The sequence below is a fragment of the Calonectris borealis genome, chromosome 26 (assembly GCF_964195595.1).
Source record: "Calonectris borealis chromosome 26, bCalBor7.hap1.2, whole genome shotgun sequence".
Taxonomy (NCBI): domain Eukaryota; kingdom Metazoa; phylum Chordata; class Aves; order Procellariiformes; family Procellariidae; genus Calonectris; species Calonectris borealis.
Window position 1 is genome coordinate 7149847 of NC_134337.1, and position 27348 is coordinate 7177194.

The 27348-nt window shown below is 50.9% G+C and overlaps 3 protein-coding genes and 1 long non-coding RNA gene across 18 annotated transcripts; 3 read left to right on the plus strand and 1 right to left on the minus strand.

The window, feature by feature from the left end:
- Positions 1-418: 418 nt before the first annotated feature.
- Positions 419-5182, plus strand: HSD11B1 (hydroxysteroid 11-beta dehydrogenase 1). Its single transcript, XM_075174176.1, has 6 exons — positions 419-770; positions 1382-1512; positions 2101-2212; positions 2875-3060; positions 3881-4024; positions 4615-5182. The coding sequence occupies exons 1-6, from the start codon at positions 683-685 to the stop codon at positions 4833-4835; spliced, it is 882 nt and encodes a 293-aa protein (XP_075030277.1). The 5' UTR covers positions 419-682; the 3' UTR covers positions 4836-5182.
- A 1982-nt stretch (positions 5183-7164) lies between these two features.
- Positions 7165-10542, plus strand: LOC142093271 (11-beta-hydroxysteroid dehydrogenase 1-like). The gene is made up of 6 exons (XM_075174291.1): positions 7165-7361; positions 7945-8075; positions 8672-8783; positions 8916-9101; positions 9662-9805; positions 10238-10542. The coding sequence occupies exons 1-6, from the start codon at positions 7274-7276 to the stop codon at positions 10459-10461; spliced, it is 885 nt and encodes a 294-aa protein (XP_075030392.1). The 5' UTR covers positions 7165-7273; the 3' UTR covers positions 10462-10542.
- A 581-nt stretch (positions 10543-11123) lies between these two features.
- On the minus strand, positions 11124-11580 carry LOC142093274 (uncharacterized). Its single transcript, XR_012677360.1, has 2 exons — positions 11445-11580; positions 11124-11354 (listed from the first exon to the last, which is right to left on the minus strand). It is a non-coding gene; the product is annotated as an uncharacterized LOC142093274 (long non-coding RNA).
- TRAF3IP3 (TRAF3 interacting protein 3) lies at positions 11339-27011 on the plus strand. Of its 15 annotated transcripts, none has more exons than XM_075174282.1 (17): positions 11345-11585; positions 11695-11903; positions 14342-14689; positions 15936-16094; positions 16634-16691; positions 16922-16946; positions 17374-17403; positions 17690-17785; positions 21734-21805; positions 22069-22209; positions 22937-23074; positions 23327-23462; positions 24250-24312; positions 24392-24451; positions 24988-25139; positions 26326-26580; positions 26747-27011. In XM_075174282.1, the coding sequence occupies exons 3-17, from the start codon at positions 14509-14511 to the stop codon at positions 26828-26830; spliced, it is 1650 nt and encodes a 549-aa protein (XP_075030383.1). In that variant the 5' UTR covers positions 11345-11585; positions 11695-11903; positions 14342-14508; the 3' UTR covers positions 26831-27011. The 15 variants fall into 15 exon arrangements, with proteins under 15 accessions (XP_075030377.1, XP_075030385.1, XP_075030391.1 ...); XM_075174278.1 differs by having other exon boundaries at positions 11346-11585; positions 15980-16094; XM_075174277.1 differs by having other exon boundaries at positions 11347-11585; positions 14338-14689; positions 15980-16094.
- Positions 27012-27348: the final 337 nt, after the last annotated feature.

Below are 27348 nucleotides of genomic sequence, written 5' to 3' on the forward strand. Positions count from 1 at the left end.
AGTAGGTAGAGGAGGAAAAAAAAACCCTGCCTCAGCAAAGCTCTGTTGGAGCTGTTCAGGGGTGGTGCGCACTGCTGGGCCCCCCCGTCCAGCATTCCGGTGGCAGGCAGCTGCCGGGGGGCACAGAACACAGATGCCCTGGGGAGCACGGGACCTTTGCCATGTCCTGCTGCATGTCCCCCCCAGCACAGCAGCCCCCGGTTCCTCCCCCGGTGCGTGATCCACCGCAAGGCTTTCAGCAGCGACCAGACCTGGGTTGCATCTCCGCACGCACCCACGTACACTGCCAGTGGGAATAAACGACGATGTTTGACCACCTGCACTAGGCTGCCTCCGACGTTCTCGAAGTGAAACTTGATGCTGCTCAGCAAAGACACACCTCTTCCAGGGTGTTGTGCAAAATTCTGCATTTTAACGTAGGACAGGAAATATGAAAAGAGCCGGGCAGAACCCAAACAGCACCGCCGGTTAGGCCGAGGCTCACCAGCTCCAGCAGGGAGCAAATCAAAGGCTTTGCTTCACTTATCCATCCACCCGTGATTTTCCAGTGCTTTGGAAGTCGCAGTTCCTTCGCTAACAGGTTTTAAAGGATTGGCATTGCTGCTTCCCTCTGGAGCAACTCTGCAGAGGGTTTTTTTTCCTCCCTTCTCTTTCATGCTTTATTTCCTGACTCCACTGTGGGATGGGTCGGTTGCAAAAGATTCTCATTCCCTTTTTGGGATTGGTTTTGGCCTTCTGGTTTTATTCTGCGAGGGAGAATTTCAAACCGGGTAAGTATTAAAAGTGAATCTGTCTTTAAGGAAAAATATTAAAAGCCACATTTGAGTGTTTTGCATAGAAACTGTACAGAGCTTGGATCAAACCACGTCTGAGCCTTTGTGTGGTGGCTGATACCGGAAAGTTGTTTTAACAAAGATTTGAAAACAAACGAGCAAGTAGTAGCAAAAATACTTCCTGAGGGAGCAGGTGAGGCAGGGGGTCTGAGACGGAGAGGGCTCTGAACGCTCCATTTTCCAGTGTGTAGAAAAGAATTTACAAACATGACTTTTAAATGTTGGATTTTAAGTTTTGAAGCATGCACTTTGTGGGTGATTTTTATTACAAAATAGTTGGGGTGCTTAGAAGTCGTGTCCTGACTTGTGGAAAAAACTGCCGAAAGAGTCAAGCCTGTCCCTGTGTCACTGCATTCAGTGAGGAGCTGCAGCTGCTTCTCAGCACAGCTTTTTCCAGCAGATGGAAGGGACGCCCTGGTGCCGGACACTCTGCACTTGCAGGCTCGCTTAGCTTCCAGTTAACTACTCATTCTCAGGGACATTAGGGGATTTTATTTTATTTTTAAATAGGGTTTGGATAAATTAAATCCCTGTGCTTTGGTCCCCAGAGATGCTGAAAGGGAAGCGGGTGATTGTCACCGGAGCAAGCACTGGAATTGGAGAGCAGATGGCGTATCACCTGGCGCGGATGGGATCCCACATTTTGATCACAGCACGGACAGAGGCCAAGCTACAGAAAGTAAATGGCAAGCTGAGCACTCACACATGCATGTTCATGGCAGTGCACACACAAACGTATGAAGGCCAATCTCACATCACAGGTACATGCATGAATATATGCACATGTAATTGCCATGGCACACTTACATTCACAGGTATGCATACTTGCACCGTCCGGGGCTCCTGCATGCGCAGAAATCCCTCTCCTGCAGATACATGCACTCTGCATAGCACGTATTCGGATATTTGAACTTGCTTAGTTATGTACACATATCCCCATACACTCAGGCTCCCTCACCACACACACCTACCCACCCTCATTCCACTGCAGTGATATACAAGCTCCTGCGCACCCTATACACATGCAATTCCGGTACAGACTGCACCGATAAAGAGCCAGACTGCCTTGGGTAATGCATTCACCAAAGGAATATTGTTTTCAGGCTCCCTTTGAAGCTTAAAAGGCTCCAAACATACTCCCGAGACTCCAAACCGCTGTTTTAAGGCAGGGACACGTCACGGGGAGCACAGACACCCTCTTTTGCTACCGCACCAGGCTCCCCAGGGCAGGGAAGGGGGTTTCTGACGCGTCGTGTTGGTGCGGCAGGTGGTGGAGCGGTGCCTGGAGCTGGGGGCAGCCTCCGCGCGGTACGTCAGCGGCACCATGGAGGACATGGCCTTCGCCGAGCACGTGGTGAAGGAGGCAGAGACCTTGCTGGGTACGTTTACAGCCTGCTCTCCGCAAATGACAGCGGACATTGCATCTCTCCTTGACCATGCTGCTTTTTGCCACGTGCCCGCTAAAAAAAGCAGGAGAGATGGAGATGGGGTGAGGCGGGAGACATTTTTCCCTCATTAAGCCCTTTTCAGTGCCGTTCCTCCACCCAGCTTCATCACTCCAGCTCAAACTGAACTGCGCTCTCGATTTCAGCTCTGTGCCCTCATGACGTCCTGTTCCAGTATCGTAATCCTGGATTTCATCACCCCCAGCTACTGCGGTCTGAAGCCGTCCATCAGGCCCGTAGCAGCCTTGCTATTGCGGTCATGGGTCACGGCTGCGGAAATGCAATGTTTCGGCTCTGTGTGGAGCGCTCCCTCTCCCACCCCGGGCCCACAGACAACTCGAGGGTGATCTCCCTTGTGCCATGGTACCTGTGTTTTGAACGGGGGGGAGGGGGGAGGGGTGGCGGGAAATCACTACAAAATTTTTACTGGCAGCCACCATCCAGACTATACCCCTACTCCAGAGATGCCAGGCCACAGCTCTGACCCAAAAACGTGATTTCTTTTCATGACATTGAGTCTGCTCCCAGGAAAGGCTCTGCTCTGCTGGTTGTAGCCCTCTCCCACCCAGCGCTAATGCCCGCTCCTCTGCTTGCAGGAGGCCTAGACATGCTGATTCTTAATCATGTCGGCACGTCGTACTTCGGTTATTTCAATGGGGATGTCGGGCACGTACGAAAGCTCCTGGAGATCAACTTCCTCAGCTATGTGGCAATGACCACGTCTGCCCTGCCTATGCTGAAGGAGAGCGAGGGCAGCATCGTAGTGGTTTCATCCATGGCAGGTGAGTGGGGAGCAAGGTAGGTGACATGGGATTCAGTCAAAAGACACTGTGGCCTGATTTTCACAAGTAAGCAGCATGCAGAGACACCAGGCGTCCTAAAGGAGCCGTAACTGCTTAACACACTCAAAAAAAAAAAACCAAATCCAGATCTTTTTTGTATTTTCTCAATGAACTTTGTTCTCTGATGCAATCCAATCACCCTAGCTTGCTTTTTGACCAGCCCTGTAATTAAACCCTTCACCCTGGTGTCAGGCTCCTTAGAGCAGCAGAGCTCATACACCTCCAGTTTTATGGAGAAAAGTGGAAATGCAGTAATTTCTCACTGCGTTGGATCTCTGGCTGTTCATCTTGGTTTGGTAGGTCAAGTTCTTGCTAATATTTGTAGAGTGAGTTATTGACTGACTCTATTCACAAAAACATGACTCCATTCTAATAAATTTCTGTTAAGTCAGGAGACTAAATTGCTAACAGATGTCCCCACTCACAGCCAGTATGTTGGTTAGCCTTCTGGTGATCAGCTTAGCTCAGTATCCAGAGGCAAGAGTTTAAACTTTGCTCCATCTCTCCCCTCTGAGAGTTCCCTAGTTCCTGCAGGTTGCTCACACCCTGAGCAGAGACATGAGCCATGGTGTTGGCCTTAAGACCTTAAAAGAGCTGGAAGCTGACGGGAATATTTGTAATGCTGCTGTTCAGGTGCCAGGATGACATTTCACTAACAGTAAACTCCCTTTGGGTAAAATACTCTAGCTGTTGAAGAGCAAAACAGAGGCTCGGGCAGAGCAGCTTTCTGTGCTGTAACAGAACTTCACTCTGTATCCAGGTAAAGTCGGGTTTCCCTTTACGGTCCCCTACTCTGCAACTAAGTTTGCCTTGGATGGATTTTTCAGCTCCCTGAGGCAGGAATTCAGCATTCAGAGCATTAACGTTTCCATCACACTCTGCATCCTTGGCTTCATCGATACTGGTAAGATCAGTGCTGTTTGATCCAGCTGATCAGGAGCTGGGCATCACCTTCCCAGCTTCTTGTCCTGCCCTTCAACTCCCTCTGCCACTGACTCTCCCCTTTCACCTCTGCTGCTGCTGCTTTTCCTCCAGACTTGCCGTAGCACGAATGCATGCAAAACACACCCTGGTCTCTGGGGGATCCTACCTCTCTTCCACCAAAAAACAGTCTCAAAAATAATTTCTTTCCCCCCACTACATAAAACCAGCTACCGCACACAGGCTGGCACAGCCTAACATTCAGTTAGTACAAAGGGATGTGCCAGCCAGCTATCTCCCGTTAATCCCATCTGTTGATGCACCAACGAGGTACGGGAATGCACGTGCATGATTAGGGCAGCTGGGAGAGCGCTGCAGGCGTCGGGCAGCAGAGAGGAACGCAGCCTCATCAACCCACCTCCGACACGTCCCGCTTTAACAGACGTGTCGCAAGCCCCGCGCCCCCCGCTCCGCGTTCGCTCGGCCAGCGCCCTCCCCCGGCCCTGCGCTCGCTCCTCGCGGGCCAGCCGGGCGAGGGGCGTCCCCGCCTGAGTCCCTCCTGCTCCCGGGCAGAGAGCGCGCTGCGCGCCGCCGCCGACCTGCTGCTGGTGCCGCCGGCGCCGCGGGAGGAGTGCGCGCTGGAGATCCTCAAGGGCGGCGCGCTGCGCCGGCGGGAGCTCTACTACCGCTACGGCTCCACCCGCCTGCCGCTGCTGCTGCGGGACTGGGCCGCCGAGCTGCTGGACTACCTGGTCAGGAGCCGCTACCGGCTGGAGCGCCTGAAGGGGAAGTAGCGCCCGCCCGACGGCCGCCGGCTCGGGGGCTGGCCGGTCCCACAGCCTCCTCTGCCGGCGGGACGGGCCCGGCAGCCGGGGCCCCGCCGCTGGGCCTGCTCCTCGCACGGCAGGACGGGCCGCCCACCAGAAATCTCCGCTTGCGCTTTGAAAAGTTAATTATTTCGGTTTTAAGTAGATCGTATCGCCTCCGACGGGGCTGGTTGGGGCGGCCGCGAAGCGCGGTGCGAGGCGTGGAAGAGGGGAACTCCCCGCAGCTGCAGCATCCCGTCTGGTTAGACCCACTCCCCTCCCCAGACTGGGGAAAAGTAGTAAACTAATTATTAAATAAAACTTACTAACCTAAATTTTGTGTGTTTTGTTTTGGTTTGTGGGAGGTTTTTTTTTTGGGGGGGGGGGGTGATTTTGGGGATTTTTTGTTTGTTTCATTTGGTTTTCTAATCCTCTCTCCATTACTAAACTGCTGTAAATGGGCACAACTCCACTGACTTGCCTTTCACAGGAAAGTTGAATCCTTGCAACAATCCTTCATTATTTCATTGTAGGAGTCACTGTTTTTAGCCCCTTTTTTCGTTAGCTTAATGACCAAATTAAATGCAAGTGTTTCCGCCATGTTTAGAGAGTTTTGCTTGGGGTACAGTTTCTTACACAAATGCTATAACTGGAAAATGCCTTCTAGACACATGGAGCTGCTGCATCACCACCCTAAGCCACGAGCTTGGGCCGCAGGAGCGATGCACACCCAATGCGAAACCAAAGCACAAGGCTGCAGTCAGCACTGCACTGTTTCCCTGACCCTGGCAGCAGTGCCTGAGCTGGGGCATTTACATCTAACATGGTTCTGGCCATTGAAGTACCTACTGTTACCTGTTCTGAGACAAAACAACACGCAACTTCCCCAAACCCTTCCCACTGAAGCGCTCCCCAGGATCAGTTTGCTCCTCGCTTTCTAAAGGAAATGGGGAACTGGCATTTCTGTTCTCCTTACCCTGAGATCACCTACACAAACCAGTGCACACGGAGTGGGTTTTGCCCTTTAAACTTTCAGAAAATTATTTGCAAACCTGTTTGCCATATGCCTAGGCAGATGCTGAGCAGCGCGACACACAACACTTGTGAAAGCTGAAGAACTTTATTATTCACCCGCTTGGCTCTTTTACCACCTTTTGCAATTAGTGGATTCCTCAAGACAAGAGTGCCATATTTAGGTACAAGAGCCAGCAAACACCAATTATGATACAGAATCGTAGGATTGTTTAGGTTGGGAAAGACCTTTAAGATCATCAAGTCCAACCGTTAACCTAGCGCTGCCAAGCCCACCACTAAACCATGTCCCCAAGTGCCACATCTACACGTTTTTTAAATACCTCCAGGGCTGGTGACTCCACCACTTCCCTGGGCAGCCTGTTCCAGTGCTTGACAACCCTTTGGGTGAAGAAATTTGTCCTAATATCCAATCTAAACTTCCTCTGGTGCAACTTGAGGCCGTTTCCTCTTGTCCTATTGCTTGTTACTTGGGAAAAGAGACCAACCCCCACCTCGCTACAACCTCCTTCCAGGGAGTTGTAGAGCGCGATGAGGTCTCCCCTCAGCCTCCTCTTCTCCAGACTGAACACCCCCAGTTCCCTCAGCCGCTCCCCACCAGACTTGTGCTCCAGACCCTTCACCAGCTTCACTGCCCTCCTCTGGACACGCTCCAGCACCTCCATGTCCTTCTTGTGGTGAGGGGCCCAAAACTGAACACAGGATTTGAGATGCGGCCTCACCAGTGCCCAGTACAGGGGCACGATCACCTCCCTGCTCCTGCTGGCCACACTATTTCTGATACAGGCCAGGATGCCGTTGGCCGCCTTGGCCACCTGAGCACACTGCCGGCTCATGTTCAGCATCAATAAGGATCTAAAAACTTTGCCAGCCCTGCTCTCTGTAGATATTCCTATGAACCTGTACCACGGTGATCATTGCTGATTAATAAATCCTTGTAGCAGCCAGCTAGGAAAGGAAGCGTTGCCTCAGTTTTAGACACGGGAGAGGGAGAGAGAAGGATGCCCATTCCACGCAGGTCCACACTGAGGGGACACGGGTGTCCCAGCCCCAAAGGCAGCCACCAAACACCACGCCCACCACTTTATCGAGTTTGAAGCTTTTCAGTGCCTTCCCTTCCATGCGCTCAAAACCACACCTGAAACTCCTGACAGAACAAGGGTGCAAAGGGACAGCCTAAAGTCCAAAGCGACACTTTCTGTTAGGTTAATGTTTGCTAAGTTACAGGAAGCACAAAGAAGTGGTCCAACAGATTCCAGCAAACTTGTGCAAGACAAGAATCAGTTCAAAACTGCTAGCGCTCCCAGCCCTGTTTGCAACTTACTGAGGCGTCCACCTCCCTGCGGTCAGAGCCGTGGAATTTGTTTTGCTCCTGCCTGTACTTCTGCAGAGAGATGGGCCTGCTCCTGAAGATTTTCATCCCCTTGCTGGGACTGGCGCTGGCCTTTTATTTTTATTCAGCCCCCGAGGATTTCAGTGAAGGTAAGTCATTGGAAAAACACGCTTTAAAACCACAACCAGCGAGGCTGCTGCCAGAGTAGCAGTGCGTGCCCACGCAGAAGAGCACGGGCCATTTGAAGGGCCTTTCAAAGCACAGCTGGAAGAGCCAAAGAGAGCTCAGAGGGGAGCACAGGCAGGCCCCAGTGGAAGGAGTCAGAGCACCCTGTGCCACACAGGAAACCTCATGGGATTATGCTGGGGTCTGCCGGGACGCATGGTAAGTGTCTGATCTCAGCAAGTGATTTATTTGGGAAACATGCAGTTATCCACTTAAAGCATTTAATCATTTTATTAGTCAACTCTCACCGTTCCCAAAAGCCGCTTCCAGACCAGGCTGGATGCAGAGCTCAAGCCTCGCACACACTCCCCACCAAACTGGGATTAACCACCAGACTCCAGTCGGGGTTTGCATGAGCGGTGCACGCTGCAGCGGGGCAGCGCTGCTGCCTGCAGCTCCCTGCACCCAGAGGCGAGGGGCGGCGGGGGCAGAGAAGAGCTGTGGTGCCCGCGTGCGGGGGGACACTGTGGGCTGCGCCAGCTCTGAGCCCTGCGCCCTCCTCCCCAGAGATGCTCCGGGGGAAACGGGTGGTCGTGACAGGAGCCAGCAGCGGCATCGGGGAGCAGATGGCGTATCACCTGGCACGCATGGAGGCCCACCTACTGCTCACCGCGCGGACAGAGGCCAAGCTGCAGAAAGTAAATGGCAAGAAGAGCGTGCTGGGCAGGCAAAACGCATTTGCAACCCAGAACCCCACAGGCGGGCAGAATGCAGATTTTCACCCCGGCCCAGGCAGGCGAGGATGCCAGATACCCTACAGATCAACCCCAGCGTTTCCCCAGCATGAGCCTGTTCTAACACGCACACACCCCCCACTGCAACAAATTGTGTTTTCAATGCTGACAGCACAGCATTTCTTCCTCCACAGTCTTCGGCTGTGAATTCTGATTTCCACCACCAAGGACAACACTAGTCTGCCCAAGCCCTGGTCTGATCAACCCTTGCCCTTTCTCAAAGCCTTAACTGTTTTTGCATCCCATGTACAACAGAATCAAAATTAAGCAGTCATGTCCCTATTTATAAATACTATATATTTGGCTCAGATGTGCCATTGTTTAACTCTGCAGCCAGAAACATTTGTCTGAGCAACGTGTCTCCTCCCATGAAAGGGGAAGGGTTTCCAGCGGGACAGGGAGATGCGCTGCCCACTCGCCTCAAGACAGCAACAGCCTTCATGGGATGGGGACGGGGAGGGGAGGGTCCATCGCCAACGCCACCCCCACTGTCACCGCAGGTTGTGGAGCGGTGCCTCAAGCTGGGTGCTGCATCCGCCCGCTACGTGAGCGGCTCTATGGAGGACACCACGTTCCCCGAGGTGGTGGTGAAGGAGGCTGAGAACACCTGGGGTAGGTGGTGGGGAGCTGCCCCTCCTCACTCCCCAACACACCCCACGCTACATTTTGGGGCCATCCCAGCCACCAAGAAGCTGCTTTGGTTTTAGATGCTGGTTGCTAATAGTAAACATGCTCTGCTTCCAGGAGGCCTCGATATGCTCATCCTAAATCACATCGGTTACACCTACTTCAACTACTTCAATGGGGACGTTGGGCACGTACGAAAACTCCTAGAGATCAACTTCCTCAGCTACGTGGCGATGACCGTGTCTGCCCTGCCCATGCTGAAGGAGAGCAAGGGCAGCATCGTTGTCGTTTCATCCATGGCAGGTGAGCACACATGAGCACACAAGGGACCAGGCTCTCCCTGCCCACATCCCTCCTCTGCCTGCAAGGGATCCCTGCTGCAGCTCTTCTTCAAAAGACAGAATAAGGACCATCAGGCAGAGAGCCACCCTGCTGGGAGTCAGGATCAGCATATGATCTATATCCAGGATGCACAATTCCAGTCCTCTGGGGGATTTATATTCTATGCCCTGTCCTGTCTCTTTGCACCCACTAATCACTTCTTGCAATGCAGTCAATGGTATGCCACTGTAGGTTATTTTATGTGCATAACCACATATTATACGTGCATTTGGTATACATGGGTATATATGCAGGAATAGAAGAACAGTATCACCTACAACTGAAGGTTCTTCATGCCACCGTATGCCATATGTTACATTTTAAATATTCCTGCATTTGTTTATTTCTCTCAAGCATCCATGACATTACTCAGTCATCCTAAATCACAATATTGTAGCTACTTGAAGGGCAAGAGGAAGGGAGAGCCATGCAGCCTGGTGACTGCCCAGTACACAAACCCTGACGTTGTCTCTCTGCTCCAGGCAAAACTGGCACCCCATTTACAGCTCCCTATTCTGCAACTAAGTTTGCCTTAGACGGATTTTTCAGCTCCTTGCGACATGAATTCATCATAGACAAGGTCAATGTCTCCATCACGTTGTGCATCTTGGGCTACATCGACACAGGTAAGCTCAGCATCACTGGGGCCCCACAACTCAGTGCGTTTCCAGACAGAGCCAAGCTGAGCCCACCACCCACCCTCCAGCCCCACCGCTGCTGCACCCTCAGCCTGCAGGGGCTATGCAATTGTAGAAACAGGACCCCAACTCTTTAAAAAGTGTGGCACAAGACCTTGGATTCTGCTATCCCTGCGGTAAACCTGGGGGAGGTGGGGATTCCATCCTAAGGTCACTCAAGAGGTGAAAAGGAATGGGAAGGACATTGCTATAATTGCTATTTATTTTAACTATTCTAAACCTTGTTAAGTAGGGCTGATCCCAGAGTCTGTTGGTTTAGAGGAAGCTACAGACACCCCAACTGAGCCGGTGGTGCCTGTGGCAGCCCCTCCATCCCACACTGCTCTTCCCCCCCCCCCCCCCATACTCCCATCCCTCCAGAGAACGCCGTGCGAGCGGTCTCGCACGCCATCCAGAACACGCCAGCACCGAAGGAGGAGTGTGCGCTGGAGATCATCAAGAGCGGGGTGCTGCGGCAGCGCGAGCTGCACTACCCATCCCGGGTGGCGGGCAGCCTGCTCCTCCTCCTCCAGGGCATAGCCCCCGACTTCCTCGACTCCCTCATCAGGAGCAACTATAAGGTGGAAAACATCAGAAGAACATAGCCCCCGGTGCAGCGAGCACACCGGGACACCTTGGGCCAGGCATGAGGGATTTGGGTGTTAATCCAGCTACTTGGGTGCCCTTTTCCATGCCACTGGGGCAGCCCCATGCTGATGCACTCTGGCAACCTGAGATGGGGTGCTCCAGAAGCCTATTAACACACAGCATGAAGACGTCCTTTTTAGTAATGAACTCTTGCAACTGGCTTTTTCCAACCAAGAGGCACTTCAGAGAAGCTCCTGGCAGCAGGATCTGCTGCCAGTGTCCTGCTCACCAGCAGGTTTCCTGCTCAGCCTCCAGAAGCTGTTCCCCCACCGAAAGCCACACAGGCAGCGGTGCTGAGCACTGCGGGAAGCAAGCCGAGCCACGGCCCAGAATGAGGACTTGGGCCAAGCAGCACAAACCACCCAAAGCCACGAGAGGGTCTTTGAACCCTTCTAGACTGGTCTTTGTAAAAATAAATCCTACATTACTTTACGAGATCTCTCGTTTTGCTTGTGTTCCTTTTCCACATGCATAAGCACAGCGCCCTTATCAGCGCCCAGCTGGTTAAACCGACCTCCCTGCATGATTTGCATTAACACAGCTTTCACTTCTCTGAAGACCTTAATGAATTTCTGCCATTTGTGACCTCTCCTCAGCTGCCAATACCCACTTTTTTCCCTTTCCAATCTGCAACAAGCCTTAAAATAATAGCATTACTGTACTTCCCTAAGTCTGGATTTCTCTACCCCAAAGCAGCTCGGGGAGAGTCAGTCACCAAGCAGCTGCGTGAACCAGCGCTCAACCTCCGCGTGTTGGAGACCGATTAAAGGGAGATGGCCCAAAAGATAATTGCTAGCTCTGCTTAGAGAGAAGCTGGAGACTTTGGGGTCCCAAGATAACCCAAGTCCCCCTGCGAGCCGGGCCCCTGCGCCCCGCAGCCAGGCTGCGAGCGGAGACAGGAACCAGGGCTCGGCTGCAGCTGCAACGTTTCCTGTTTTACAGAGCGAGAAAAAGAGCGAGAGCAGCAGAATGAGGTGGTTGGCACAAAGATGGCAGTTGGAGCGTGTTCGCGCTTGATAACACCCTGCTCACCCCGCTCCTCCGCAGCGGTCGAGGGGTAGAACGGGACCCTTCGGGCCAGGTAAGTGCCCACAGCGCCGGGGCCGGAGAGGGATGGAGGGGAGCGGAGGCTACTGCACTAAAGGCAGCAGCGTGCACCTTTTTTTCCTCTTTCTTTGCCCCATTCTCAGCCTACTCGATTGACACCAGGAGGTTGTAACATGAACTGGCAAGAAGCACTTTTTTTTTTTTGGTTTCCCTTGAAGCGAGAAGCGTAACAGCTTGGAAAGCAAAGATAAAGGACATGTCTGTTAATTAGAGAGCATAATTTGGGGCAGCAGAAGGAGGAAATAAGAGTATTAGCTTGTCAAGAGGGCCTCAGCAGTTTGCTCGGTGTGGGGTGAGTAATGGACCGTGTATTTCTTTAAGCTTTACCTTGCTTTTGGTTAACCAAGAATATTAAGAGCTGTTGTTGGGATGCACAGTGACAGACTGGGCAGCCCAGAGGCAGCGCGGGTGGGAGAAGGGCTGAGGTATTCCTGATGGGAAGAGCTGATGAGCAGGGACCAAGCAGGACACCCGAGGCCCAGATTCAACATGGGTCATTTGAAAAAGTAGTTGAAAAATGCTTTTAAAGTGTCCTGAAGAATTTGGAGCCGGTTTGGCTGTAGATACACACTTTGTCCCAAGCTATGGGGTTCATAGCCAGCTTTAAGGCAGCACATTGCAGGGCACTGGCATACCCAACTCGCTTTTCTGAAGCTCTTGGCCAGACCTTGCCTTGCCTGCTGGGCCAAGGAAAGCACGTGTGCGAGCACCGAGAGGGTGCTCAGCGGGATTGTTATGGTACGGATGCGAAAGCTGCATGAGAATAGCCTGCTCAGTCTTTTATACCCCCAGAGTCCTCCAGCTGAAAGTGTATCCCAGTAAGAAACACCTGAGTAGTGAAACACTGTTGGGGTCATTCAGTAAATTTAAGCTAAAATTAGAGATGCTTCAGAAGCTATTTAAAGAAGAGAATATTCAAATAAAAATGAATAAAAGCACATAAACAAGCGCTGTACTTCAGGGGTCTCCAAAGCCCACGTCCCATGCGGGCTTAGCGTTGGGAGCAGTGTCCTGGCTGCAGGTTTGCAGGCACCTGCCCAGAGCAAGAGCTGACCACCCCAAAAAAGCCGCTCTCTTTCCAGAGGAAGCCCCTACAATGAAAAGACGGCACTAGCAATGAGCTTTGGGTATACCACAGCTAGCATAAGGACAAAAAAAAAAATTACGGCGCAGACATTAATGCAGACTAAAAAGCACGGAAGTAGTCTATATGTAAATGGGGTTTACTTGTTCCCATTTTTTTCCATTAGACTCAACAACTTCCTAATTGCTTGAGACAGAATGAGACCAATGAAGTTTTGGTGGTTTAGTTTGACACCGAAGAACATTTAACCTGAATTTTCAGAGACTAAAATTACCTTTTTCCCCCCTCCTTCCTACATTAACATGATTTACTAAACATGAGAAAAGCCCCACGCCTGACGCAGCAGCTCCAGACTGAGCCCCCCGGGGCCAGGCACCCTCCGAGCAACGTTCACGGGATGTGCACGGGGATGACGAGCCTCTCCACCGCCAACGGAGCGAGGGGACAGGAGAGGGGGTCACAGCTTGCACTCGAGGGGCGGAAGGCAGAGGAGCAGTTGTGGGTAGTTACTGCTCAGCTTTCCCTTTAACTGATGCAGAGGCAAAGGCCCAAATACACTCCATACGACCAAAGTCCAGTAAAAAACAACGCACAGGTGGCTTGCAACTGTGCAAAGAAGCCAGCAGGAGGGAGAAGGTTTCGTATCTGCACTCTGCGTGCGCATGTAGACAGTGCAATAGTGCTGAAACCGAGGAGCTCCTCCTTCGGCCAGGCCACCGCCTTGTTTGGGCCACAAAATCCCCAAACAAAGGTAGAGGCAGAATTCGTGCCTGAAGCAAACTGGTACCATTGAAAGTGTAACCATCAACCGCTATACTTGTATTTGCAATGAAGGAAGCAAGCTGCAGCTTGGTGACACCCAGACCCAGGGCTGCAGCCAGGAAGGCTTTGGGAGGACAAGTGAAGGTGAACAAGCAAAGGGCAAAGCGTTACACAGCATCCGAGCCAGAGAGCTGGGGAGGGAGGGAGGGAGGGAGCAAAAAGGAGGTAAGAGAAAGCAGCACTCGGTAGCTGGGTCTTCAGAGAGTGGGTGCGCAGGGACTTTGCCAGATACTCCATTGAAAACTACCTACAACACTTCCACTGCTCCAGACCTCTCTGAGCACACAGAAGAGGCAGCCTCCGCTAAGAAACGTAATGCAACTGCTTGAAGAGTAAGTCACACAACAGCAATACTATATTTGGACCTATTAAAAAAAATTGGCACACTTAAAAGTATTTTAGTGCAGGAATAGCAGCTATTGCTCTTCCTGCGTTTTCATCATGTGCTAAAGAGCACGCACCAAAGAATTAGTCTGAATAACAGAGGGATTTTATTTTATCAGGAAAGCAATTCTCCCAGAGGAAGCAGTGGAAGCATCATTACTTGGTAGCAAAGCCAACTTCATGAGGTTGCGTTAATTGTTTGAAATTCTGTTTCTGACATCCCCGGATCAGCACCACCCAACAGAGGAGCAAGAACAGCACAGTGCGTTTTACATAGCCAACACGTATGAGTTCATGGACGACAGATTTCTCCAGGAACACTGCTTGCATCTGTTGTATGAGGACTCCAGAATCAGCATCCAATACCCCACATGCATTTAATCTCAAAATAACTAGTTTTCACCCAAATCATGTCTTTTCCCTTGGTTTCATCAAGGCAGAGGACCCCAGAGCAGACAGGGCGGTCACAGACCGGCAGTGCTGCGCCCAGCATGATCAGCCAGCCCGAGAAGGCACGGCGGTGGCACAGGCACGAGAGCTACGATGAGAAGTGTGAGCGGCGGCACGAGACGCGGGAGGCCCTGCGGCACCGAAACAACGTGACGACATGCCGCCGCCTCGGGAGGGGAACGGAGGAGCCGTCGCAGAGCCCCCGGCAAAGGGAGTTCCTGAGGAGGAGAAACCTGGCGAGCGATGCTGGAAGGACACCGCCGGGACAGGAGCCCGAAGCACGCATCCCCCCGGACCCCTGCTCGCGGGTGGAGCCAAGACCACCCATCCTGCTCCAGGTAACGCCAGCCCCCGGCGCACAGCTCAGTGCTCTGCCTGCTCCAGCTAGCATCCACTAAAGCATTGGCAGCCTGTCTACCGATCGCAACAGCATCGGGATCCAAATCAAAGTACAGCCAAAAAGTGAGAATGCACCAACAAAAATGTTTATTTCCTTACGAACTGCAGAGTCAGGCACGGATAAACGCTGTCACCTCCCTCCTCGCATGCTCCTCTCCCATTTCCAAGCCCTGAACTTTGCTAACCTTGAACCAGACAGAGATTTTCTGCCAGTCCTCCAAGCACAACCCCACGTCCTAGCTGCCAGATTAGAGTTTTGCACATACGCAAATGATTTATACCCTTGAAAACTGAACTCTAAACACCTGGCTTCCCTCCATCACCTTTGCTGTTAGCAGGAAGGGTGCAGGAATTAGGAGGCTCCCTGGTACTCATTACCTACCCTGTGCTGCTCAGCTAACAGCAACCCAGAGGAGTCACTGCCTTGAATAACATCTATAGAAAGATGCAATGCAAAACTCCCCGCTCTGAGCGCCTAACAGATTTCCTTCTAAACTTATATCCCATGCAAAACGAACAATTCCGTGGTACGTTGTGAGTTCATCCTAGGGGCTTCACAAACCGATGCGAGCAGAGACGGTCCAACACGAGATGACGTACAAACACAGGCACGCCCTCAAGCTCCCTTTGCAGCGCCAGAGCGTGCAGAGCAATTACCCACCTCCCGCTGCCGTTTGGTTCACTGGCTTTAATCACCTGCTAGACAGCAGGAATCCAGAACAAGCATTTACATGTACATGGCCCATGCATGGTGCCTTCCTCCGTTTGCTTTTGCAGAGGTAACAAGGGGCGGGAGGCTGTGGGGGGCAGAGGGGCGATCGGCAAGCACCGTGCTCCCCCAGCCCCGGGGGGAAGCCAGTGCAGAACAGGTACCTCTGCTCCAAGGCAGCCAAATGGTAGCAGAGGCCCAAGTCAGGACCCAGCTCCCTGCCACCAAAAGCCCTCATCTTTTCAAAGATCTCAAGGCACTTTGGAACTCCTTGTCCTGTTCTGGTGTGTCATCCCCACCCAGAAGCCAGCAGGTTTTCCCCCACTTGCCACAGAGCTCTGGAGCTGCTGCAGCCAAAGCAGCAGATCCTTGTGAACTTGCCATGGTTTCTTGGCTTCTCCTTGATGCTCTTCACCCAGTCACTGCAGGAACAGAGCCCGACCCGGCCACAGCCCCTTCCCCTCCATTCCTCACAGCCCATTTTGGAGAGATGCTGACTCGAGCTGTCCTCTTGTTCCAGCACCCATGGAGCTGCCCCACGTTCCCCCCTGCACGCTCCCCGCTCAGCCTCAGCATCCCCCTCGGCATTTCGGCAGAAGCCATCCACAGGCAAGGTCCCTCCATGAACACCCAAGGTAGGTGAGGGATGCTCGCGTTTCCCAGCACAACAGCAGCCACGGTGCTTCCCTCCCACCTCTAAGTCTCCATTGAGCCGTTTGGGATGCAAGCTGGGAGCTCCCCTCTAACCCGAGCTCCCTTGCCAGCAGCCCCACACCTGCGCTAAGTTTTATCATCCCAGTCTGAGTTTCTCCTGCAGATGTTAAGAACATTTTTCCTGTGGAGGAATAAACCAGCCCAGCCCACAGCTTAACCACCAGTGCTGCAGATGCTCTGCCGTACGGCTTCCCTGTATGCGTCCCAGACTATCCGGGGGGCTTGGGGCTGACTCCAGTCTGCAGGACTGCTTAACTTCCACTTCTCTTTCCATCTGAGCAGGACTCTTCTTTGCCTCTTATCCCTATTGAGTTGTGTTGCTGGAGACTGTTTAAACAGCGGCTCTCCATCCTAGAAGCAATGCCATCTCCAAGACAGCCGAGATGGACACTCAAACAGAAGAACTTCATGGCCCCTCGGATGGGGGGATCAGTCACGTCCTTTTGCTTTGCTTTCACAGGAACCCAGACCCTTACAAATCCAAGCACAGGAGTGAAAGACTCGAGCCAGCAGACAGAGTAAGCCAGTCCTCCCCTCCCTCCCCAGGCTGTGAATTCGGATACCCGCAGGGCAGCAGCCTCCGACACCCAAGCCCAGCCGCGTTTCACCTCGGCACAAGCTTTCGCTGCACAAATACCCACGCTCTGCTTGGGCTGGTGGGGAGCGGCTGGTGTCCAGAGCCACGGACTGCTGCAGACCCCCGCATCGCACTCACCTCAGTAACACATTTTCTTTTTTTTTATTTTAGTTGTGGAATAGCAGTTTTAAATAAGGTAAGTGAAACACGGATAATAACTAGCCTTGAACTCCTGCAAAAGAAACGAGTTTCTAGAACTTCTGACTGGGACATTCACTAGTGCTAAATTTCTATAGCTTCAAAAATGGTGACGCTGCTACATAGGAGAGAAAGGCACTTCTGTCCCACGGGTATCTACTGTTCTCATTCAGTAACTGCCCTGCTTTGATACACCACATGACAAAGATGCCATAACTCCAATGCTGTAAATTGCTGCAGAAAATATTTTCACTTCCCTGGGAAAACCAAACAAACGAACCCCAGCAGGCTCTCCTCCTCTGCCCAGACTCAGGCTGTTAACTCCAGTTTTATTTCCAAATATTTGGATTTTGTAGCCAGTTCATAAAATGTTTATAAACTGAAACAATCCTATCGTTTTTAAACACTTGCCCTTTCCCTTTCAGGAAATGGTGCAGCTGTCCAACTACCTGAAGGTAGGTACCAAATATGTTGTACGTACCCACCTGGAAAGCAGGTCTTCAGTCAGTACACCACCACTTTCAAAATTATAATTATTATTAAATAAAGAGGTGTTACATACCCAATTTTAACGTGGCCAGGAAAGCCTGCAGAGAAGCCACTGAACCCAAAGACCTGTCTGAAACCCCCCCAAGCGCAGGAAGCCCCGAGCTGGAGGGGGGAGGTGGGCTGTCCCTGCCAGCTCCGGGGGTCCCCACCGGCTTCGGGGTCCCCACTGACGCACTCTCCCCTTCCCCGCAGGAGGCCCTGCACCGCGAGCTGCTGCTCAAGCAGAAGATGGTGATTTTGCAGGAGCTTTTCTCCACGCTGCTGCAAGCATCAGAAAAATCCTGGCAGGTACCAGAGAGCTGCACGGGCTGGGGGGAGGTTTTGTCTTGGTGGGACCAGGCTCGTGTGCAGAAGCAAGAGCACCCCAAGGGTCTCCCTTTCTTGCTAGGGGCTAAGCTCCAGCTCTGCCTCGCTTTACCGGCTCGGAGATGTTACAGGTTTCACGTGCAGCGCTGCCACCTCGCAGGCAAGACATCGTCCAGAACCGTTCCCCTGCAAGCAGCCGCTTGCCCTGCCTCTTTCCCTGCCGTCACCTTTCGTATTAGGGAGGGTTGAACACAAACTCAGAAGTTAGGGGGTCACGTTGCTTGAAGTTTTCCCTTTTGTCCCCCAGAAGATTGTTACAAAATGCACTTTGCTTTCAGATCAACAGGAAGTGTAAAAATCTTTCCTTCTAGAAGGTTTTTGGGGGTTTTTTTGGTTTTTTGGGGTGTTTTTTTTTTTTTAAATACTTGCCTTTCCCAGTTTTTCTTCAATAAAAAGCAAATAGAAGTGTGTAAGTGGGGAAAAAAATTGGAATGAACCCAAACAACCATCTTCCACCAAATTTTCTTTCCTAGTCAAAACAAGTGTCAAATGTTTTCAACCAATTTTTTTTTTTTTTTTGGCCAATATAAAAATTTCAGATGCACCAAACTGGTGCACCGAAGTACTGGCAAACACCGCGTTGGATGGGGGAAAGACAAACTCTTTCTTAATCTGGGAACACAATGGCTAAAAAACCCCACCCAGCGCACGCAGCCTTCCCGCCGAGCTCCCGGCCACCCAGTCTGTTCCTCGCTAGGACCTGCGGGGACATCCTCTGCCCCGGTTCCTTTCGGGAACATTCTGGGCCCCAAACACAGGTCAGGACCCAATACCACGAAGCTCTTGCACACCTAGCTTTAGGTGCTCTGCTGAACCATGGTCCTGCATCGAACTATTTCCTCACCCCACTCCTCCGGGTGGCACTGAACCAGGGCCCATTTTTTTTGCCATCAGGAGGTAAAATTAAAGTGATGCATTTTATGCAACATATGAAGTATTTTATATAGGATTATTAAATCAAGTATTAATTTACAGTTCATTGTGCCATTAAAAAAGTGGTTTGAAAGTTCTTCTGGGGCAGAAAAGCGAGCGATTGGGTGAGATGGTATAAAAAACTTGTGTTAGATGTACTGCGGTTAGAAACTTCCGCCCTTCGCTTGCTTCTTCAAATATGAGCAGGAAAAAACACCCTGACACACTCTGCAGGAAGTGGCCATGAAACCCCAGATTAGAAACAGGTGGGTGCACTTTGCCTCTTGCTACCTCTGCTACAGGAGAGAGACTTTGCCGCTGCCCCTCGCACTCAGCCTTTCGTCAGACTGAAAATTAACTCACCGCTGGCACTGCAGCCAGCGGGGCAAAGGAGGCCGATGCTGCCCGCTTGGAGGGGACCCCCTGGGAGCTGCGCGGAGGGAGGCAGGTGGGGGCAAGGGGCTTCTCCAGGAGGTGCTGGCGAAGGGAGGTACAGACAGGTCCCATACAAAACGCTGTGCCGTGGAAACTGATGGTTGATTGCCCATTTCCAGGCCCAGGTGAGATGTCAAATGCTCACTGCAGCAGCTTTTTAATCCTTTCCAGTGTTTTGGGTTTCAAAAGAAATGTGATTGCGTACACGTGAATGATCTGGCAGTGACTCGTGAAACGGCCAGAGTCATTTTTGAGGTGCTGCTCTTGTTCGTGGGTGTTTCTGGTTTGATGGAGCAAGCAAATACTTCGCAGGAGGATGGGGTGTAGTTAAACTGAAGGGATAAAGCCTTTGGTTCCTTCCCCCTCCCACAATTTTACTTCTACGTTAAAGAGACCTTCCTACCACCGGTCTGGACCTTAAATCCCCCATCTGTTGTAAAACTCACTTTGTTGATTCAAAAATGCTGCCAGATGAAGGAAGCTAAGTAAATCTCAGTTATAATTAAGAGTAATTAATTCTGAGCTGTTCTCTTCCTAAAGAAGAAAATTACTACTATAATACATTTTCTTCCCTTCCTGACCTCTGAAGTTGAGCCTGACTTTTGGAAGTACCTTGCAGCTCTGCAGAGTTTAAGCTCTTTGCCGTTTCCAGTGCATTATTACTACTACTTTATGGACCCATTTTTCTAGCACAAGCATCACGTCTGGGCAAGCTGGAAGCCTTCCAGAAACAGCACTTCTTATTGTTGCTTTAAACCAGCTGTTTAAAATTACTAAGGGAAGGATTATCAGAGAATTCACCAATCACAGGACAACCAAGACACTACAGCTGTCAGCCAAAAACAGTTTAACACACTTGTATGGCACTTAAGTGACAGCAGTAGAGAAATGCAGAAGAGTTTGGGAAAGGTGTTGGAGCTGTCCGCTCAGGTAACCTCAGACTCTCTGAAGACACAGGCTACAGAGGATTCAAATCCAGTATTTGCAAGAGTGGGCGTATTTTGAACATGTTAGCCCTAATCCTTTCCTCTGCCTGGCTTTCAGTAGGTGTCTCTGGGCTCTCTAGCAAGGCACGGTGCAAGGGTTCCCAGGGGGTGCTCAAACAGTGTCACCGGAGACACTGCAGAAGAGAGGAAAAACCACCACCACCACGATCATGGTGGCTATGGGGGGGGTTGTTGTTGTTTTGTTTAGTTGTGGGTGGGGGGGTTGGTTGGTTGGTTTGGGGGGGTTGTTTTGGTTTGGTTTTTTTTTTTAAAGCAGCCCTTTTCATGTAGATAACCTTCAACACAAGGGCTTGACCAAGACTTGTTCACATAAAACTTTTCTGCTCAGAAGCATAATTTCTTATGCCCTCCCACATATGTGCACATACCCACTCACCCCTCACTGCCATGCTGTTCTGGTAACAGCCCTTTTGCCAATTTAGAAGCTGCATCTCCATGAAAGGAGTTTTCAGCACATTTCTGGTCTCAAGCATAGGAAGGGCCCGGTGCTCTGTTGCCTTGTACTTTGCACAGTTATTTACATCTGTGCACAACAGCCGTAACACCACCACCCTCTAACATGAGCCTTTGCAGGCAGCAGAATAAACAAACTGCAGAGGAAAACTAGGCATAATATTTCACATATAAAAATGCTTTTCAAAATTCCACCTACTTTCTAAGAGGATAGAGCCATTAGTACTTTCTAGCAACAACTGAACTGGGAAGATTTATTCTTTGGGACTGTAAACTTTCTTTTGTGCAAATTTAAACAGTGCTAAGACACCAGAGAATCTGGTTTTGCTTGGGTCTAACAGCTATTCCTGGAACATCAAGGAGTTTCTTTTTCAGAGGCTTGACTTCAAAGAGCAGTAAGCAGAGAGGATACCGGCATTCTCAGTATTAGTGGTGGAAAAACAGCCTACGTGAACTCTTCGCTAGAAATTTTATCTGAATTTGCATGCAGTCTGGTTTCACAAACCGTAAGAAGCCTGACTAACACTGAGAGATTATAAGGAAAATGAATCATCACTGTTGCCTTCTATCCCCCTGCCCAACTGCTAGATGTTGCAATGCAGACCCAACCTATTTCCTAAGTGAACCAGCAAGACAAGACCTTAGCAGCAGCCGGAGTTTTGGGCGAGGAGCATTGCAGGGAGGAACCATCAGCCAGGGAACCGGGCTGTAGGCAGGGACAGGCGGCAGCTGTGCTTCTGCCGGACCCATCCAGACTAACCCGAGATCCCCTTGCTCTTAACTTCTCATCGTGCTGCGAGTACCTGCACTCAGTGGCCAGTGGAACTGCCTCAGGAGAGTTTTTCAATGTGTAGAAGTCTTATTTCCCCCATATCCCATTTATTCTGAGATCGTGAAGGGCTTATTTGAACTCTGAGCATTGAAAAGACTTTGACCAAATTTAGCCACAATATTATAGATGAAGAGAAGGGAGAAAGCAAATCAAAACACAAGCTAACAAAACTTTGCAGGCATATTGTATAGTTCATGATTCCACACATCTGTTCAATTGTTTTTTCCCCAGGGTCAGCTGAACGAAGATAAACTGAAGTGTAAGCTAAGGGCACTTGAAAATCAGCTGCAGGCCTGTACCCAGGTAATGTCTGATTGCTGAGAAAAACATGGGTGAAGAAAGGCATGAAAATAAAATACCGAACCATATAATTAGGCCGGGTCTCAGTTTCTAGAGCAATCTGATTAGATATGGATCTGAAAACAATTTTTCCTCTTTGCTGAAGCAATGTTTCACAGCAAATTAGCAGCAGCATTTACACTCTCTGGATTTGCCAATATACAGGCTTAGCAAGATTAGCAATATGTCAGATAAGACCCTCAAGCACTTTAATTCTTCCTTTAAAGAGTTACTCAAAGGAGTGTGTGAAGAAGATCCTGATAGAGATGGAGGACCAGAAGCAGACGTACGAGCAGAAGGCAAAAGAGGCTCTTCAGAAGATACTGGAGGACAAACTCCAAACAGAGCAGCAGCTGCAAAACTCTCAAGTAAGCAACATGTTTTACACCTGGCTTTGCTTTAATCTAGTCCAACTGTGACAAACAGCCCCCACATTCCAGGGAAAGGCAATGACTAGTTTACCATTGATAACAAAGATGCAAAATTTTTTTTTTTTTTTAGCTACTTAGCAAAGTCCAAAGCAGTTTAGTGGCAACCTGTGCTCATTCTGTGAGCCATACATCAGGTTATTAAAAACAGCACACAGTTGGGGAAATATACTGCTGTTTGGCAGTTTTAAACATAATCCCTTCTCCTCCACCATCCCTTCTCCCCATTCCCTGCTCTGCATGCCCAGAGCAACAAGCCACAGACACAGACATCCAGGGCACGAGGTCTCCAGAGACATTTTTTCTGGAGTTGCTCTTTTATATGAAAATGGATTTTCCCCAAGAGGTAGCAATTTCCATTGACCCACAGGATAACTGGTATTTTCAAAAAACGAGTAAGTCTTATCCCAAATACTACCAGGCTTCTAAATCCTCCCGGCAGCAGCGGAACTCGGGTTCCGCAGCAGGCCCTCTGCCCACGTTTGCTCTGTCCATCAGATGGCATCAGACCCACACGGGTTACCGTGACCCCGCTGCAGGAGGCGGCAGCGCGGCCGCAGCCCCGCGCACAGGCTGAGGCGGGTGCCACGGGTGTTCAGGGCAGCCTGGCACGGTCCTGCCGGGCAGTGGGTCACAGCCCACCCGCGGGTCCTCATCTCCTCCACAGAGAAGCCTGGCAGCGACGAGAGAGGACCTTGCCTTCTGGAAAGAGCACTATACCACACTCAAAGCCGAATTGACCAAGACGACCACGGCGCACGTCGCGCTGGAGAACAGCTTCCACGTTCTGCAAAGCGAACTGCAGGTATGTTAGATCCCTGCCGGAACAGCGTCCACGGGAATTCGCGTTTTCCAGTTTGCAAGCAGGGAAGCCCGCAGGTTGAGATCACTGTATAAGCAGCCCCGTTCGATGAAGCACAGCAGTTGCACACGCAACCTCGCTCTCAGCTCGGGGCTGCCTTCCCTTGCCAGAAAGCCGGCCGAGGCCGCGTGCTCGCGGGCTGCCCGCGGCGTGGTGCCAGGGCGGGGCTGATGCGGGGGCTCTTCTCGCCCCCAGCGAGCGGAGGCGCAGAACGAGCAGCTCGGCCAGGCCCTGCGCAGCCTGCGGAGCGAGCACACCGCGCTGCACCGGCGAGCCAGCGCCTTGCGGGAGGACAATGACCTGAAGGCAAAGCACATCAGCACCATCGAAGGTATCGTGTGCAGGGGAATGGTGGGGGGGTCTGTCCTCCAACTGAACAGGGGATATAAGGGAAATAGTCTAAAATGCTGGTCCTTAAAGCCAAGCACACACACGTGCAAAACACGCTCTCTGAATGGGCTGGGCGTCTCAGCTTGCCGAGAAAGCCTCTGGTTTCCAAAGGGCTCCTGAAGTCATTTCCAACTAGATTAAAGGCCTTCAGAGAAGTGAAATAAGTGAAATAACTTTTCCAGAAGAAAGGATAGAATGAGACCTGTAAAAAATCAAAGATGAGTCCTCAGCCTTGATGAGGACTTTTGCATCCTTGTCAGACCCATCAAACACAGCAATGCAAGCCCGCTCGGGTGGCGGGGCATCGCCCGTCACTGAGGTGCTGCTGTGTGGTGGTGGATGTTACCAGTGTATAAACATGAGCTAATAGTGTCTTAAAGTACCAATTCAGATAAGAGGCAAGGAAACTCACACATACTTCACATGGCTGTTTTAAAACACAATTAAGGAAGAGTAAATTGGTGGCAGTTCTATTTTTATAACAGGTCTCACACAAACAGCTTTAAAATAAACCATAAATTAACAGAATGTAAGGCACACTAGAAAAAGCTACCAAAACTGAAAGAGCAATTCACAGCTAAATATCTGATCTTCAGGGAAGAAATTTCAGTGTAGCCAACAATATCCACTCCACTCAACATATGTGGAGAAAGAGAAAGTTGCCATCCTTGCATAAAGATACACAGAGATTTACATTGACCTTGATTTTCTTCTTACCATTATTTCAGATAAATTGCAAAAAGAACAAAATCAGAAGGTAACACTGGAGGCAACAATCAGCCATTTGCACAGTAAGTAACACAAAGAAGCGCAAAGTAAGAGATCCGTGTTAGCGCTGAGGACAGTAACAGCAGCTTTTCATGTTCACAGACTTGATACAGAACCAGACCAATGAACAGAAGAGCCAGGAGACGACGGTGCATAGGAAAGGTCAGCAAACTTTGTAACTCCCACCTAGCTCTCCTCTCACTGGATACAGGAATGTTAGACCTGACTCTAGGAGAAGTCTGCATTGGTTTAGAATAAAGGATTATTTTAAAGCTGCACAAAGCGAGTTATTATATTTTGCTAGTTAACATTAAATGTAAGTGTATTTTTGATGGCAAACACTTTAAAAAATAAATGGATTTCATTACAAATTCTACTTCAGTGGCTATGCCATTTTTTTCCCAAGCAAAATACCTTCCAGTTTATAATTGCAACTACAGCTTACTTGAAAAAAGTAATAAAAGGCATTTTAACTCTCCCTCCCTTCCATTTCTGGCAACTAATTATAAATACTTCTTTAAAGATGATTAACTTATAGCTAGAGCAGAGGCAGGCCCATGATAACTAACTCGGCTCCTGTGTCCTCTGCTGCTTGCGTAGCACACAAACGTTATCTTTAAACTGTGCTGAGTAAACAAGATCTAAAGCAAACCAAAAGTCTGGACCTGTTTCTCATCAGAAGCCTGACTGTTTTCTAGACCAGGGTTTCACCACGCAGACCCCACCTCTCACTCCTGCCAAGGAAAAACAAAACGCTCTGTTAGAGTACCCCGAGAAGGAGGAGGAAGAAGAAAGTCTGAAGGATGAGGTGCAGAAAAGGACATCCCAGCTTACAGCAAAGGAGAACGAGGTGAGGAAGTCACTGAATCATGGCTGAGACCAAGTTCCCTGCTGGGGAGCAAGCTGCTGGTGTAAGTGCTCCAGCAGCAGCAGCACACATCAAAGCTCCTGGAAGTAACCTGAGCTGGGTACCTCCTGTAAGGATTCTCTCTGCTGAATGTTTATCCTGATACCAGCCTCAGCTAAACCCCAGATGCAGTGTCCATGTGCAAGGGCTGTAGCAGCAGAGCCCTCTCCATGTAAACCCATTTCTGCTCTCACAGACAGGAGAGTCTCAACAGTCTCACAAGGAAGAGCAAAAGCCACACTTTAAGAGCTGAAGCCCTGAGCACAAAGGAAGGAGAAGAGGAAAACAGGCTTGCAAATAACAGGAAGGGTCTGCTAACAAAAGCAATGCCCTTACAACTGGGCTGCAAAAAACTTCAAAGCTTTCTGACCTCTTATATGCTCTTTTCCATCTAAAAAACTGTTTCAGGACACAAGACTGGCAGCACAAACTGTGCCCTCTGCCAACCAACAGCTCCACAGTTCTTACAGTAGTACTCAGATAGCAAGGATTTATAAAAAAGAATTTGTAACTTACTGTAGCAGAGCTTAGAGCCACGCAGAAGAGCTTGTCCTACTGACCCACACCGGTGAGCACACCACCAGCACCAAACATCACCCACCATCACCTGGGGAAGGGTTTTGTAAAGCACAATCACAGCAAAAGGGAACAGCTGTGGGGGTCCAGCTGCCCCCGCGGCTCCTGCAGCCTCTCGGCACAGGCAGCCCCCTTCCACAGCTGCTGCTGCCAACGCAGCGCTCCCCGGGAGGGCAGCAGGGTCTCGCGCTGTGCCCTTTTGGACCAAAGACGCTCCCTGGGTTTTGGGGTTGCGCAGCGCAACCAAGGCACCTGTCCTGTGTGCTCCATGTCTCAGAGGGTTTAAAGGACTTTGCAGTTGCTCTTGCAGTCAGTGAAATGCAGACTGAATATCAGAATGAGAGGCAAAGCCTGCCACGAGTTTGCACTCCATGTTTTCTTCCTGACCTGCACGCTTCTATGGTCACAAAAATAACTATTGCTTCTTTCTCCCATGTGATGTGAAGGATGGCAGCAAAGCCAAGCAGGTCACGGGATGGTAACCGAGCGGGCATTGCCTCTATCGCCACATTCCCAGTAACACTGAGATCTGCTCTGTCCCCTGGGCATACAGGTAGCAGAAGTGAAAATCCCCCGTCACTGCAGTGCCCGTGCGTGGGAGAAGCGCTGCAGCCGCTGCGGGAGCCCTGCCACTCTCGGTGCGTACAAGAGCGAGGGGATCCCTCCTGCTAACGGCCCCTCGCTCTGCTTGCAGTGCACGGAGCTGCGCTCGGAGCTGGAGGCCCTGAGCGAGGAGTACCGCTCCTGCCTGACCAGGCTGCGCCAGTGCCGGGACGAGCTCAACCACTTCCAGAGCAAGCAGGCGAAGGTGGGAGGCGTTCCTCGCCGTGACTCCCAGTGCTGCCGATCGGTCTGGGAAAAATTCCCCCATTTACTTGTGCAGTGCGGAAAGATGAATGACATGTTTGCTAGGGATGAGATGAGAAGTTTCTTCTCCCCACCAATCTCCTAGTAACACTTACTTCTCCTTGCAGAGACGGCGCAGTCACTGGATCCCTCTCCTGGTGGCAGTGATAGCAATGGCCATAGCCACCTTCCTTGCAAGTTACAGGCCATGAAGGACCTTCTCGATGACCGATCTCCCTGCAGGAACTGACTTCTGCTTCACCAACAGCAACGTGCCCTTGCTGCAGCGCACCGTCTGCTGTTTTGTACTCGCCTGTTTGGTTCATATCCTGAGCTGGTCTCACTCCAGACAAACTCCCGCGGCTCCAATAAACGCTGGGAGATCGCTCCTTCCCTCGGCTGCTTTGGTTATTCTGTGTCAGTTGAAGGCTGTGCTGCCCAGTTCCTGCAGCGCTGAGGGACGAAGCCACTCCAGCCACCACTGCCGGGCTCACGCGGGGCAGGAGGGACGGGGCAGCAGGGACGAGGATCCCGTGCCCTTGGGATCCGGCCTCCCTGGTTTTCATGCCCAGCGGCTGAGAGGACTACAAAATTCTCTTCCTTCACTTATTGCCTCCCTAAATGGGAGGTATTCGACCCTGGACCATCTCTACTGATACCTGACAAACCCAGCTCAGGGAGGCTTTTTAGCACAGTCCCCTCATACTCCCCCATGCACTGCCTGTCCTGA

Excerpts from the sequence above, each read along its gene's own strand:
- HSD11B1 (XM_075174176.1), top strand. The coding sequence starts at position 683 with ATGGGTCGGTTGCAAAAGATTCTCATTCCCTTTTTGGGATTGGTTTTG. Across the intron at positions 2,213-2,874 it reads GGAGGCAGAGACCTTGCTGG|GAGGCCTAGACATGCTGATT; the intron begins GTACGTTTACAG and ends CTCTGCTTGCAG. Across the intron at positions 4,025-4,614 it reads CCTTGGCTTCATCGATACTG|AGAGCGCGCTGCGCGCCGCC; the intron begins GTAAGATCAGTG and ends GCTCCCGGGCAG.
- LOC142093271 (XM_075174291.1), top strand. The coding sequence starts at position 7,274 with ATGGGCCTGCTCCTGAAGATTTTCATCCCCTTGCTGGGACTGGCGCTG. Across the intron at positions 7,362-7,944 it reads CCCCGAGGATTTCAGTGAAG|AGATGCTCCGGGGGAAACGG; the intron begins GTAAGTCATTGG and ends CCTCCTCCCCAG. Across the intron at positions 8,076-8,671 it reads CAGAGGCCAAGCTGCAGAAA|GTTGTGGAGCGGTGCCTCAA; the intron begins GTAAATGGCAAG and ends CTGTCACCGCAG.
- TRAF3IP3 (XM_075174275.1), top strand. Across the intron at positions 22,210-22,936 it reads AGCAGCTGCAAAACTCTCAA|AGAAGCCTGGCAGCGACGAG; the intron begins GTAAGCAACATG and ends TCTCCTCCACAG. Across the intron at positions 24,313-24,391 it reads AACAATCAGCCATTTGCACA|ACTTGATACAGAACCAGACC; the intron begins GTAAGTAACACA and ends TCATGTTCACAG.